At 44.8% G+C, this 14082-nt stretch overlaps 1 protein-coding gene across 7 annotated transcripts in view; it reads left to right on the top strand.

Annotated features, from left to right (window-relative positions):
• LOC110469855 (contactin-4) overlaps positions 1-14082 on the top strand; it is a 276477-nt gene that overhangs the window by 215592 nt on the left and 46803 nt on the right. For all 7 annotated transcript variants that reach the window (XM_021529011.3, XM_021529016.3, XM_021529010.3 and 4 more), the window contains 3 exons: positions 7748-7884; positions 9655-9784; positions 13775-13925. In XM_021529011.3, coding sequence (XP_021384686.3) covers positions 7748-7884; positions 9655-9784; positions 13775-13925 — 418 coding nt within the window. The remainder of the gene's footprint in view (positions 1-7747; positions 7885-9654; positions 9785-13774; positions 13926-14082) is intronic.

Genomic DNA, 14082 nt, shown 5'->3' with positions numbered 1-14082 from the left:
ACCCAGTTATCAGCCTCTGTGCATGGCATAAAATAAGAAAATAGAAGAAAAAGAAATTCAAATTTGCCTGCTTGTTGTAGATAACCCAGCCTTGTCAGCTTCTCTGGGTGCTGCTGGAAGCTGTCAGGGAGGGTTGACTTCTGCCGTGTTTCACTCTTGTATCAGTGTTTATTTTCTCCTCCGTTGGCATATCAGTGACACTGAGGTTGTTTGACACCCTTGTTGCAGCAGAAAAGGTTAATTAAACGTGCAGGATCCATCCTTGCTGCCTTTCCTGTGCTCTGAGCCCCTCCCTGCACCAGGCTGTGTTTCCCTGCTCTCCACAAACCCTTCTGCCAGGGCTGGGTCCCCCTTGATGGATCGACCTTCCCATGGAAACGTGCTCCTGTTAATGCAATTACAGCAGCCAACTCCTGCTTCCTTGGCTGATGGAACTCTGAATGACACATTTCCTTGCTGATGGAACTCTGAATGACACATTTCTCTTGTTCTCCCTGCTGTCCCAGCCTCAGGTTAATTCCTGCAAAAGCTCCTGCTGGGATTCTTGGGGCGGTCCCATGCAGGGCCAACAGCTGCGCTTGATCCTTGTGGGTTTCTACCAACTCAGAATATTCCCTGATCCTGAATTATCAAATTAGACTGCACAGCCTCTTCTTTTCCACCTTTTAGCAGCTCAGAGTGCTGGTGCTGCCTTCCTGAGCTGGCAGCTTGTTCCCTGTGCCAGCTGAATCCCGTGGCTGAGGCAGGTGAGGTCCCCAGCAGGACACAGGGTTCCCTTCTCCCAGTTTCTCCCAGTTTCTCCGGGGCCCTCCACACCCTCAGCTGTGTGTTTTGGGATGCACTCCTATTGACCTGATTGTATTTTTAATCTGGCTGCTCATAAATTTTACATTTGCTAACCCTCCGCAGGGCTAAGATTTATATCCTGAGCAAACAGCAATGCCAACAATTATTTTTTTCCTGGCAGAAGTACAGTAAACAGATTACCTTAACCAGCTAATTTAGAAAGAAATTGCCTTTTTTTGTTCATAAAGCCAGCATCGAGGAGACGCTTATTTATTATTGATGTTTAATTCGTGGCAACTTTAGATGCTGTTTCAGCCCAATCTTCTTTTGTTGATATTTGAGACCCCAAGGCTGCTCATCCCTGGGTTTGAGCTCCTTGGGCTCTGCTTCCCTATGTTGACTCTGATCAGTCAATGCAACATCTTGATGTCCCCCTTCCCAACAAAATATTTCACCTGAATAACAGAAAATATGAAAAATAGCTGCTGGTTGAGGTGATATGGACGTGCTCAGTGGGGCTGGGAGTGACAGCACAGGGAGCTGCACCACCACTGAGAACATTGTACTGAGAACGTTTGTGTGCTGGGATTTGACACAAAACCTGGGATTTGTCCCTGCTTTTCCAGTCAGATCCACACTGGGAAATATCCAAGCCCCAAAGCAGCTCCCAGCACTGTGCAGGTGCTGCCTCAGCATCACCTGTGTTGCTCCAGCATCTCCCATCCTCTCCTGCTCTGGCAAGCCAAGGAAAGGAGGAAAAATTTGCAGCTCAAATGCTTTCCAAAAGTGTCAGCACAGCAGCATCTGCATTAGCAGACAGACAGACTTCTCTGTCACTAATTACAGTTCTGTGAGATATTCAGCAAAACCCATTTAATTGTCTGGGCCCCTTTTCAGATTAAATCCTTCTCAAATCTAAGGAATTTGTGAGGCTCCTTAATTTTGCAGTGAAAAGAGTCCTCCTTTCATCAGCAAGCCTGTGTTTTATTTGGGAAAAATCTACTTTATGCCACTCTGTAAAACAGCCTCAGATGTAAATCAGATTATTCTCTTCATTATGGCCAGAGGTCTAAAAAGGAAGTTTGCACAAGTGAAAATAAGGCAGTTTTATGTCTGCTCAGTTTAGGTCCCAAATCACAAATAATTTGCTGAAAATTTGAATAAAGTGAGTTTCTGGACTGATAAAAAAGACAAGAAAATTTCTGTACATAGGGCAAGTGCATGATGGTATTATTACTATATTATTATTAATTATCTTTCACATCACTCACTAGAAAACCCTGTTGTCACCTTTTACACAGGTAAAAGTTAATACAGTGAGGAGTAACTCTGAGTTTTGAGTTCTTTTCTGCCCAAGGGAGCTCTTGCATCCAGAGCAACTTCCTGCACAGAGCACAGACATGCTTCTCATCAGCTTTTCCTTTTCCAAGGGATTGCTGGAACCCTGCTTACAGAGAAACCCAATTTTTGGAGATTCAGAAAAAGTCTCGTGTTATTATCATTGTTGCTTGGAGAATCATCTCTCCAGCAGGAGAAGCAAAAATACAAATAGGGTGAAACACAAATAGGAATTAAATGAGTGAAGGCTGCTCATGGAACACCCTACACCTCCCTTACACCCCTGAGCAGCTGCAGTTTAGTGCCAGGATAAAAAAGCAACTAAACCCAGGAGGATGGGTCCCTGTGGGTGTGCCTGTAACACCCACAGCCTACAAAAATTGGGAACAAAATCCTGCAGTGGTACAGAACATGAGGTAAATGTGAGGAAGGGATGACTGAAGTGGTTTTATCAGCTGGGTTAAGTCCTTCAGATTTTTCTCTGTTTCTTTTCCTCTGGTGTTTAATATTTTAGTGCCAAGCAGAACTGCCAGGCTGGGTTAGTAAGGTCAGTCTCGTAGAGTTTCCAAAGACTCAGCCAAATGGAGATTTATTTATTTTTTTTTTAGGCACAGCATTCCAGCAGATTGGTTTGGTGCAGGATTTGCACACCTTGAGGTTGTACAGGTATCAAACAGTCCTTGACTGGCAGCAGAGGTCAGGAGGGAGGACAGGAAGAGAGAGGAGAAGGGGCAATCCCACACTGGAGGTCTGGTTCCACACCCCTGTGATCTTTGGGAAGAAACAAATCCGGATCTGTGGGGTTTGTGCACAGGAGCTGTGTCCCCATTCGGGGCAGGATGGGCACATTTCTGCACAAGCCTTACACACTGCCTGCACTCTTTATTTCCAGTTACTCATCTGCTTTTCCCATCTGGTTGTTTTTATTTTTTTTCTTTTTTTACTTCTTACACTTGGATTTCTGGTCTTTAGACCGCTCTGATCCTGGGCTCAGTCTCAATCTCCTTAGAATAGAGATGGTAATGGACAACTCATTCAGCCTTTCATCTGCCATTAATGATGAATTACACAGCCTGCACCAGGTCATCAGCTGCTAGAAATTGGCTTAGGAACACTGAAATCAATACACAGCAGCTGAGAATTGGATTCTGGATATGTATTAGCACCTCATTTGCTTGAGCCTTTTTGGTTGTTTTGAACTCACAGATGATTGCAGTGTCCTACAGGTTTATTTCTTGTTTATTTCTGATATTTCTCCTTTACTTCTGGGGGTTTGTTACTCATTTCTGAGGTGATGCATCATCACCTGCCACATGATTTCATTTTCAAATATCTTTTAGGACATGATTTCCAGTTCCTATTTTTGCCTTTTAATTTATTACAGTGAAGGACAGACTGCCCCTGGACTTTTTTGTCTTAGAGAAGTAGGAATATATTTGGGCACATTTACCTGGTTTTAACTGTCCCACTTTGTGCTGGTGAAGACTGAAAGGTGATCAAAGGTAAACAGGGTTTCTTTCTCACTATTTCCATCACTTTTCTTCAGTCTCCCTGAGTACAAACTCCAGAAATCTCCTAGGAGGGGAAGATTTTTCTTTAAAGCAATCCTTATGTAAGAGTCATGCTTATATCTATTAGCTTTTTCTTTCACTTTATAGATTTAGCATATGAATTTTGCTTGCAACTCAGATGAATTCTTAATCAGCTTCCAGATTTTTCCTCCAGGATGTTTCCAAGGCCAGTACTATCTTAAGTACTCCAAGCAGGACCAAAATATCTCCTGTAAAATAATTTCTCTTTGGTCAGCGTCGCTGAAACAATCCAAAGGACATTTTTTTAGACCAGTCACGAATTAAACCTTGTCATTATCTCCAAGAACATCACTACACCAGAAAATGTTGCAGAGAGGAGCTGGTTTCATCCCATTATCCGAATTATTTTAATTATCATGCCTGAAATCTCGTGTCCTGTTACCTTGGCCTGATCCCCAGTGGGCGCCTGTCAAACTCCATTAGGTTGTGGCCACTCTGCTTTGGTGGCTCACCGATATTTGCAGCGTGAGCCAACCCCTGAGTATTCCCCAAGATGAAGCCAAGAGCTTCTCTCTGCACTGAACTGTTGAGAGGAGAGCTTGACCTAATTAGAAAAAGCTCCCAAAGAGCAGCAGAGAACGAATTCCTGCCGAACAAACGGCTCAGAGCTTTTCACCGAGATGATTTCCTGACCTGTGCTGCTCGCTCTGTGACAGAGCCCAGGCCTGGTTCGGGGCTCCGTGTGCTGGAAAAATCCTTACTCCAGCCCGAGCTTCCACAGAAAGGCTCAGCAGTCTCTGTTGTTGGTCTCAAGGCAGTTTATTGCAAGTTATCTCAAAGATTTTCTCCTGGGGCTGCTGTGGTTTGCTCACAGCTCAGGCAGAGGCACACACACACCCTGACATCCTCTCTGACCCCGACTGCTTCTTCTCTCCCACCCAGGGCTGCTGCTGTCTTTGATATGGGACATTACGTGTGACATGGTTACAGTTTATCCCAATGCCTATTACCTATATTAAATGGTGATTTTTCTATCTTTTATATGGTACATTACGTGTTACATGGTTACAGTTTCCCCCCAATGCCTATTACCTATATTAAATGGTTCCTTTCTACTCTAAACCAATCTGGGAGTGCCAACATCACCAAGAACATGGAGGTGAGGAAGGAGAAAGAGGGAGGACAGGGCAGGCCCAAATCCCAAATCCATCTTAAAACCTCTGACCCCCATGTACAAAACCAAAACCCCCTGTACAGCACTCAAAAATTCTTCCCTCTACTTTGTGACTACTTCTACTCTAATATCTAAACTTTTGTGACTTCTGGTTCTCCCTGCAAGGTTGGTAAATCATTCCATGGCTCAAACCCAAAATCACAGCTGTTTGCAGCTGCCTGCCAGGGTCTCAAATGCTTCTGACCTGGGCCCAGAACATCCAAAAATGTCTGAGGGACATTTTGAGTTCCGACAGCTCTGGAGTTGTGTGCACCATAAATGGCTTTGGAATTTGGAATTTTAACCAGTTCAGATCTCTGGAGGGGGTTAGGGTGGTGTGGGGTGGGGGCTGTGGCTCGTGGGTGCTGCACCCCAGAGGGTGACGTGAATTTGGGGTGGCAGCTTCCAGCACTGCACGTCTCAGTCTCAGCACTCAGGGCAGGAGCTGGGATGAACAACCCACAAACCACCCCCAAAAATGCCTTTTGGAAAGAATTTCCGTATTTGGGGAAAATTATTATTTCCCTTATTTGGGGAGTCTGTATGAAATGAGGATGAATTCTGAATTTTCTCTCCTCCTCTCCACGGGAGTTATCTTTGTTTTTCCATAGCACACACTCAGGTTATAGAGCTCAGCTTACCATTCATGGCTTTTCTTGATTTGCAGACTAATTCCAGTTGTTTTGTCTGGGTGGGTTTTTTTTTGTTTAGATTTGTTTTCATGTGGGAAATCTGTAAAACAGCGCAGCAAAAATAAAAAAGGCAAATGCATGTGTGTGGGTTTTATAGAGCTCCTTTCATGGGATCATAAAATTCCCTTCAAAATGATGAGTTAGATGCTGTTAGAATAGTAAATATGTAAATTCATGGGTAATTTGCAAATGTCCTTGAGCCACTGAACCCATTGCAATTGCTCAGCTCGATGGAATTGTTCAAGTTCTTACTCCAGATGACAGAACTGACTTTCATCTTCCTATATTTAAAGGCTTTCCCTTTCCTGTCTCTTTAGATACTGACAATAAACAAGCTTAAAATTTTACAGGGGCAGGAGGGGCAGCCAGAGAAATAAACACCATTCACTTTTCCTTTCCCTTCTGCATTGCCAGGATGCTCAGTTCACCTTTTGTTTTTTTTTTTTTGGAATTCCCTTGGAGCTGAGGTGCTGTGGAAAACTCTCCACCTCATCTCTGCTTTGTAGGCACGTTCAGGGTGCCAGGGGTGGGGTTAAACACAACCCGAGCTCTCTGAATTTGGATTTCCAGCATCCCATCATCACAGACATACCCCTCTTTTGGGTTTAATCCTATCAATTTGCCCTTTTGATGTGGTATTTTAAAATTTAGCCTTTCAAGCCAATCTCTGGGCCCCGTCCCCATCCAAAGATGTGTAAAGTTGTTACCTGGCTTTGAGGAATCTTTTTTTTTTTTTCTTTTATCTGATTACACAGGGAAAAGTATTAATCAGGTTCTTGGAGACCTCTGCTGGTAATACCATCCTGCTAAGTCAGATGCTCTTGTATCAAAATAGGGTAAATGCCCATTAAAAAATCAGAAATCTATTGTTTACTGGGACTTTCTGGAAAGTATTATAGATATAATATTTTAATATACTATTACTAATAAGATCTTAAATAGACAGCATTGCATATTGTAAATATATGTGGATAACAACAACAAAAGGCAAGTCTTAAGTCTGTGGTTTTGGGTGGTCTTCAAAACCATGTGGCAATTTTAGTGGAATTTAGTGGAATCTGGCTAAACTCAAATTCTATTAAGAAAAAAGCCAACAAACTGATAAAATTATGTGAAACGCCATTAAAAATACAATCCCACAAGTGATTTGAAACTGCCAGTGCTAGTTTTCACCAAATTCTACCAAAACGTGTCTCCAATATCTGCTTGTGGCCCTTCTGGATTTATTAAGTGTCATTAACACAATAATTGGGTCCAAAGATTTTTCTTTTCTGTGGCAATATATGGAGATCTGGCCTTAATCAAGACGGAGAGCCTGGACCTGAAGTAGTGCCTGTAACCATGCAGAGTAACTGGAATAACCTCAATTTCAATGCAGAACTAGTTCTAAATTACATGTTTTGAATTCTGCAGCTAAATTTTAGAGCTTTGAAGCCTAAGTTTATTGAGACCCTGAGGAGGGAAAAGTCTCTATTTGAAAGACCAGGTGCATAACTACTGCTTTGTTTTTGCAGGATGAGCAGGGCTTCTGAAGCTACTCTTTTTCTTTAAGGGTTTTTACTACAAATAAAATAAAAGTAGCTTCTGATCTTGGCCTGTGCCACCTTCAGAAAGCAGCACTGGACTCAAGGAAGAACAGTAATTATTGGCAGTTCTTATGATGCCTTTTTGGGGCTACTTAAAAACAGAGGCCAGGCAGAATTAAGGGAATAAAAAGCTGTTCTATTTATTGAAGGGCCTTCAGGTACATTTAGGGTAGACAAAGCCCCCAGGTGCTACACCCAAAAATGGATGATGGGTCACAGGTTTGCACACTTTGATAAGTTTGGTCCATTTGTATATTGGGGGTGAATCTTCCAGCTGCAGGTAATGAAGTCACTGACCCCAGGTTTGCTCCCCCAACTCACTTTTGTTCCCATCTCTCTGGCCTGAGGCAGTGAGGGGTCCTTGACTGCCAGGCCTGGAGAGGAATTGTTGTGTCTGCCCCAAATGGGGAAGCAGCAGCTCACACTGTGTGTGGAGTTTGGAGTTACACCCTGAAGAACCGCAGGGTGACAAATAGACGGGAAATAGTAAATCTAAAACCCCAATGTTGCCAAGCTCCATGTTCTGCTAAGAAACGTCTGCTTGGCAGCACAGAGCTGCTGCTCCCAGGCTCGAGGCTTGCCTCCCTGCTTGCCTTGCAGCCCAGCCCAGCTGGACGCAGCAGATCAGCGACGTGCACACGGCCATCGAGGAGCGCGTGTCCTGGGAGTGCCGCGCCAGCGGCCGCCCCAAGCCCTCCTACCGCTGGCTCAAGGACGGGGAGCCCCTGCAGCCACAGGTAGGCACTGCTGGAACCCCCTGGGGATGGGAGCTGGGGGTGCTGGGCTGTTCTGCCAGCTCCCTGATCTCTGGGCGTTGGTTTTGGGGTGGGGAGGATGGAGGTGCTGTGGAATCACGGAATTGGGTTGGAAGGGACCTTCAAGATCATCTCCTTCCACCCCCTGCCACCTCCCACTGTCCCAGGCTGCTCCAAGCTTTGTCCAGCCTGGTCTTGGACACTGCCAGGGATCCAGGGGCAGCCACAGCTGCTCTGGGCACCCTGTGCCACCCCTGTTGCTTCCTGTGCCTGGTGGCACCTCCCTACAGCTCCAGGAGCTGCTGCCAGGGACAAGCAGGACACACAACAGCTCTACGTTCAGAGCTCTCCTCCCCAACATGAAGAATCCACAATGCAAACCTAAGGCTAGAAAGAAGGAGGAATGGCTGAATGGGGCTTTGGATCAGTCACTAGAGAATGATCATCCTAAAACAATTATTTTAATTTAGGATGTTTAGGTGAACTTCAGGTGATAATGAAACCTCGTGATCCCTGCTGGTGTTTGATGGATTTCCTACTCCTCCTGCTGAGCTGTGTCCCTGTGCAGGAGCTGTGGAACTACACCCTCCCACCAGCCCAACCTCTCCTGGGGGGGTCATCACCCAGTCCATGATCCCACCTTGCCACCACAAGCTCTGCCAAGTCACCAAAGCTTTGGTTTCACAGTAGCCAGCACTTCTTCCCCTTCACTTATTGTGAAAGAACATGGCAGCCCCAATTTGATCAAACCCTGATAAAAATTGCACAAACATTAAATTTCTGCCCTAAGGCCAAGTAGAAAACCAAAAGCTCTTTATTTTAGATTTTTTTTTTTTAATGTCAAACTCCTGGGGAGGGAGGGAACACTTTGCTGGACTTATTAGAATTGATAACTCGAGCTCCATATCCTCAGGCTGACAAATGATAGCCTGGTCTTTCACTCCACACACTAATTCTGGTTGCTTCACGCTGGTCACTGGCAGATGGTCTTATTCTTAAATCATGTTAGTGGCTGATACGAAGTAAAGGATCATTAAATTATTGTCATTTACATTGTTTTCAGTAAACCGCAGAAGATTTTGAATGTTTCTCTCTGTGCTGGCTGAGATGGCAACCAGTCTTAGCAGCCTGCATTGGCAAATCACTCCAAATGGCCTCAAGATGTGCCAGGAGAGGGTCAGGTTGGGCATCAGGAGGAATTTCTCCATGGAAAGGGTGAATTTCTCCATTGGAACTGCCAAGGGAGGTGTCCAAGAAACATCTGCATGTGCTGTAGCTCAGTTGCTATGGTGGTGTTTGGTCAAAGGTTGGACACAGTGATGCTGGAGGTCTTTTTCAACCTTAATGACTCTGTGATTCCATGGAAATGCCATTGTTCTAAATGTTTCTGAGGATGGGCTTGGCTGTGATGTGCCACTGTGGAACAGAAGTACATTTCTTGCTTCAAGCTTATCTCCTTGAAAGGGATATTAATCTAAATGCTTTGGGTATTAAATCAATGAGGGGTCAAGGGAAAGTCCTCCAATTTAAATTGCATTTACCAGCTCCTATATTGGTTTCACCATTTAGTCTCTAGCCTGACATAAATTTGGCTGGCAGACAAATAAATCGCAGCATGCAAATTCCTCCCGTTGCCGCTACTTCGTTTTGCCCACCTTGCTATAAAATACAGCAGGACAACCTCTGGGTGCTGTCCTGAGGAGGCTCGTTGGTGTTCTCGTTCATTTTGGAGTTTGTTTCGCTGTTCCCCAGGGCAGGCTGCAGCTGGAGCAGGGTTCTCTCACCATTCCCAACGTGAGCCTCTCGGACGCGGGGATGTACCAGTGCGTGGCGGAGAACAGGCACGGCGTCATCTTCGCCAGCGCGGAGCTCAGTGTCATCGGTGAGTGTCGCCCTGATTCTTAAGATTTTCTAAAGCCTGCTGAGTTTACATTCTCTCAGAGAACTTTCTCACACAACTTTCTGTGAACAACCTATTGTTTTGCATTCCTTCATAGAGGCGGAGAAACTAGTGGTTTGTCCAATGTCATTGGAGAGGTGGCACGTTCACCCTCCAATCCACTGGCACCTTTGGAAAAGTATAAATGCTGGAGTCAGAAAAGAAACTCTCTGTTTTTCACCTTGCAATAGCAGTGACTCGTGTCGTGCTTTCACGTGTCCTATAGCGACAGGTGAGTGCACGTCCCCTGCACTGCCAACCTCCCAAATCCACAGCAGCCCCTGCCCGAGCTCCCTCTGCCAAGCAGAAGAGCATCTTTGACCATTTGTTCCTAAGGAAGGTGTGAAATGAAAACTTGAAGCAGTGGAGAGCAGAGAACAGATGTTTTTTACTTCATCCCACATTCCCACCTTCCTCCAGGAGCTGGCAGGTCCATTCACTCTCCCGCTGCTTAAAGTTATTTCTGGAGAAACCTGAGCATTCAGAACATCCAGGGCTATAAGTGCCCGGTCCTGGCTGCAGAGGTGACTCTGCTCAGGACACGGTGACAAACCTCCTGGCTGAAGAGGCCATTCAGCAATCTAACTGCAAACAAAATTCCCCCATCCCAAAGAAAAGCATCTTCCACCCCACAGCTCTGTGCACAGCTGCTCTGCTCCTCCCAGATAAAATCAGAAGAAGCTCATGTGAATCTGAGTGGGGAAACACCTGAGGGGAGGGAACGGAGATTACAGAGCCAGGATCTTCTCAGAGGTGCCCGTGCCAGGACAGGAGGCAATGGCCACAAACTGAAACATGGAAATACCACTTAAAATAAGAAAAACTTTATTTTAAGGTTGGTTGGACACTAGAATTGTCCAGATATATGGTGGCATCCTTGTCCTTGGAGATGCTCAACATCCAACTGGCCACGGCTCTGGGCAGCCTCCTGTGGCTGCTCTGGGTGAGCAGGGGTGGGGTGGGACCATCCCAGATGTCCCTGCCAGCTTTAACTCAATCCCAAACCATGTTCTTGAATGAAAGGCAGCCCTGCTCAGCATAGGGATGTATTTTCAAAGGGTTCAACACAATTCCTGATTACAAAATAAGTTTCATTGCTCTCAAACCAAAAGTTCACTAGCTGCGTTCTCTGATTTATCTTGAAGAACAAAGTATGAGGTTTTTTCCAGCTATGGGATTTTCAATTATTGGTCATTTTTTATCATTAGTGATAGATGCCTGCATAGAAAAAAAATTCATTTGAAGGATTGTCTGTGTTGCTGTTGGAGAAAAGTACAATAATGCTCAATAAATTAGGCTTCACAATGCTGAGATTTATTGGACATGAAAGAAATCGAAATAAACCCATTGATGCTTTTCTTGTCTACTTAAAACCTGGTAAAAATTGAAGGAGGAAGATGTTTGGGAAGGAGGAAGATGTTTTCAGAGGAGAGAGGTTTAATCCTTGGTGGGGACTCCCAGGGTGTCCCCATGCCCAGCAGCTCCTCGTGTCGACACAAAAACCAAATTTTGGAGTGTCTGGTGTGAGAAACCTGGCAAGGAATATTTATTTGGCCAATTTCTCACTTGGGTTCTGCAGCTCTGTTTCTGTCTGTCACAGGAAAAGCACCCAAATGGTGTCCTGCAGATAAATTCCTGTGCATCTGTGATTTAACTTGGCACATTTTGAAAGGAAAGCAGCAGGTTTGCCTTTTCACTGGAGTTTCAAAGCAGGGCAACATTCTGAGCCCTCCCTGGGAAATTTTAGCTTTTAACCAGATCTGAGTGTTAAAATGGTTGTTTTAAAAGGTCCTGAAGTTAAGCACTTGCTACTGATGTTGTTTAATCATCTCAAGTGAGACTTACACCAAAATTAAGTGAAAGGGAGAAATGGAAAATTACAGACCGAGCTTTTCTCAGAGTGATTCTTCTCAATTATTGTTGCCAATTATCTTGCCCGGAGTAATTAAATAAAAGCATAATCCAGTGGTGCTGGACGTTGTAGAAGACATGTTTCGAGATGCAGTCTTGTCTTAGAGAGTTTTCAGGCTAAATGTTTAAAAAACAAATTGGAAAAATGAAATGTGGGCTAGAGTGGGAAACAAAGTTCATTAAAATCCCCGCTTGACAAACAAAAGGTGTGAATAAATTCATTACTCCTGAAGTGGCCCAGGGAAGCTGTGGCAGTGCTGAGAAATGAGCCCAGAGTTTCTAAATGTCAAATGACGACATTTTGAACGTCACAGAACAAAACCCGTGGTGTGTCTCACACAGGAGCAAGAAAATTCAGCAAATGACTCACAAAAAAGCAGTCTAAACTGTTTATTACAGAGGTGGGAGTAACAGGATTATTCAAAAAACCTCTTTTGCTTATAAATTTGGGACAATCATCTGAGAAATTTGTTTCAGAAGTGATGATATATTAATAATGATATAAATAATAATGCATTAGGCTCTGAATGCATTGGTCAGAAATGTCTTCAGGATGTCTCCTTTAATTCTGGAGTGTTTTACAAAGCCAGTGCTGGTTTCAGGGCTCTTTTAATTTTAATATCACACCTGTGTTTCTGAGTGCCACAATTAAGTCCCTGCCTGTGATTAGACATGGAAAACAAAACAGCTCAGAGATCACTGAACTCTGCTGCAGGAACTTGAAGCACTATTGGATGATAAAGCCCATCCCATTTTCAGTGTGGGGTTGTGATTTATTCACCTCTTGGGCAGCAGGAATGATAGCTAAAAAGGGTTAAAAAAAAAGGAGAAAAAAGGAATTTGCTGGGTTTTGTCTCCCACCTCTCCTGCAGGTGAGTTTTGGATCCTGCCATGGGGCATCGAGGTGATGCAGAGCAGGGAGATCTCAGCTCTGATCTCCCAGGGGCAGCAATGAGGGAGCCAAGGACAGTGCAGAGAGCTGAGGGATCCAGGGATGGAGCAGGAGGGATCCAGGGATGGAGCAGGAGGGATCCAGGGATGGAACAGGAGGGATGTCAGGATGGAGCAGGAGGGATCCGGGGATGGAGCAGGAGGGATCCAGGGATGGAGCAGGAGGGATCTGGGAATGGAGCAGGGAGGATGGAGAGAGCAGACATTGCTGCCACTCTTCCCATCAGCAGGAGTTGTTCCTAAGCCCTTCAGCTGCCTCACCTTTTGCTCTGGGCTGCCTACCTTAAGAAAATGAATGGTTCTGTTTGGTATCAGTGAAACTCCTGGTTGTCTCGGGGGGTTTCGGTGCCAGAGCTGCCTCAGAGCCCAGCAAAGGGATCACAAAAAAGCCTTTGAGGCAGGAATCAGAAGCCCAGGCATCTCCTGGCTCCCCGGGCTGCAGAGAGGCTGCAGGGCTTTGGGGGTCACCTCAGTGGATATCTGAGTGTTTGTCACAAAACAAGGAGTGTGCCCTGGGGGCAGGAAAAGATGATTCTTTGTGCCCTGGAGCCAACAAGTCTTGCTTGGTTCAGGACCTGGCTGTGTCAGTGTCTCCCACCTTTATAGAATTTAAATAAATAACCCAGTTTATGCAATAATAATGAATAGGAAGCATAAAAGCGTCAACTTTTCTGGAAATATGAACATTTCTGATTAATTATATGGCTTCTGTGTTTGTGAGAACCTCCCTGCCTGAGAGAAGGATGATCCTGACACAGAAAAGGAAACACTTTATACTCCTCATGCACGAGGTTCCAGTGCTGTCCCAGTAAGATGTGCATGGTGGCGTTACTGGTTTCTCAGGTTTTTAGCTGAACACACATTTTTTAACAAATCAAGTATTGTTTTTTTGCAGTGAAAGAAGCACTCAGGTGCCTTTTCACCCCATCCAGACTTCACTAGTTCATAAAGTCCAATCATTTAGGAACTGTAAGTGAGAAACAACCCTGGGATTTTGTAAGGTTCAAATGAATCTGGCTTTGTTTTTTCCTGAGGGAATTCTGATCTGGTTTGTGTCGATTTTGCTTTCAGCCATCGGGCCAGACTTTTCCAAAACCCTGCTGAAGAAGTTAACTCTTGTTAAAGTGGGTGGTGAAGTCATCATTGAGTGCAAGCCCAAAGCCTCCCCCAGACCTACTTATTCTTGGAAGAAAGGAAAAGACATCCTGAGAGAAAATGAGAGGTAATGTCTTGAAGTAACCATTTCTTTCATTAACTAACCCAGGGACTTTCAGCAATCAAAGCTAAATTTGTCATTAATAGCTTTGCAAAATTGACTTGCAAATACATGAGGAAACAGCCTGTGTTCAATCCCAAGGAGCTGGAGGTGAGATTCCTAT

This window comes from Lonchura striata, chromosome 12 (genome assembly GCF_050655825.1).
Source record: "Lonchura striata isolate lonStrDom1 chromosome 12, ASM5065582v1, whole genome shotgun sequence".
Classification (NCBI taxonomy): domain Eukaryota; kingdom Metazoa; phylum Chordata; class Aves; order Passeriformes; family Estrildidae; genus Lonchura; species Lonchura striata.
Note: the sequence above shows the minus strand (reverse complement) of the source record. Positions and strands in the feature narration are given on the sequence as shown.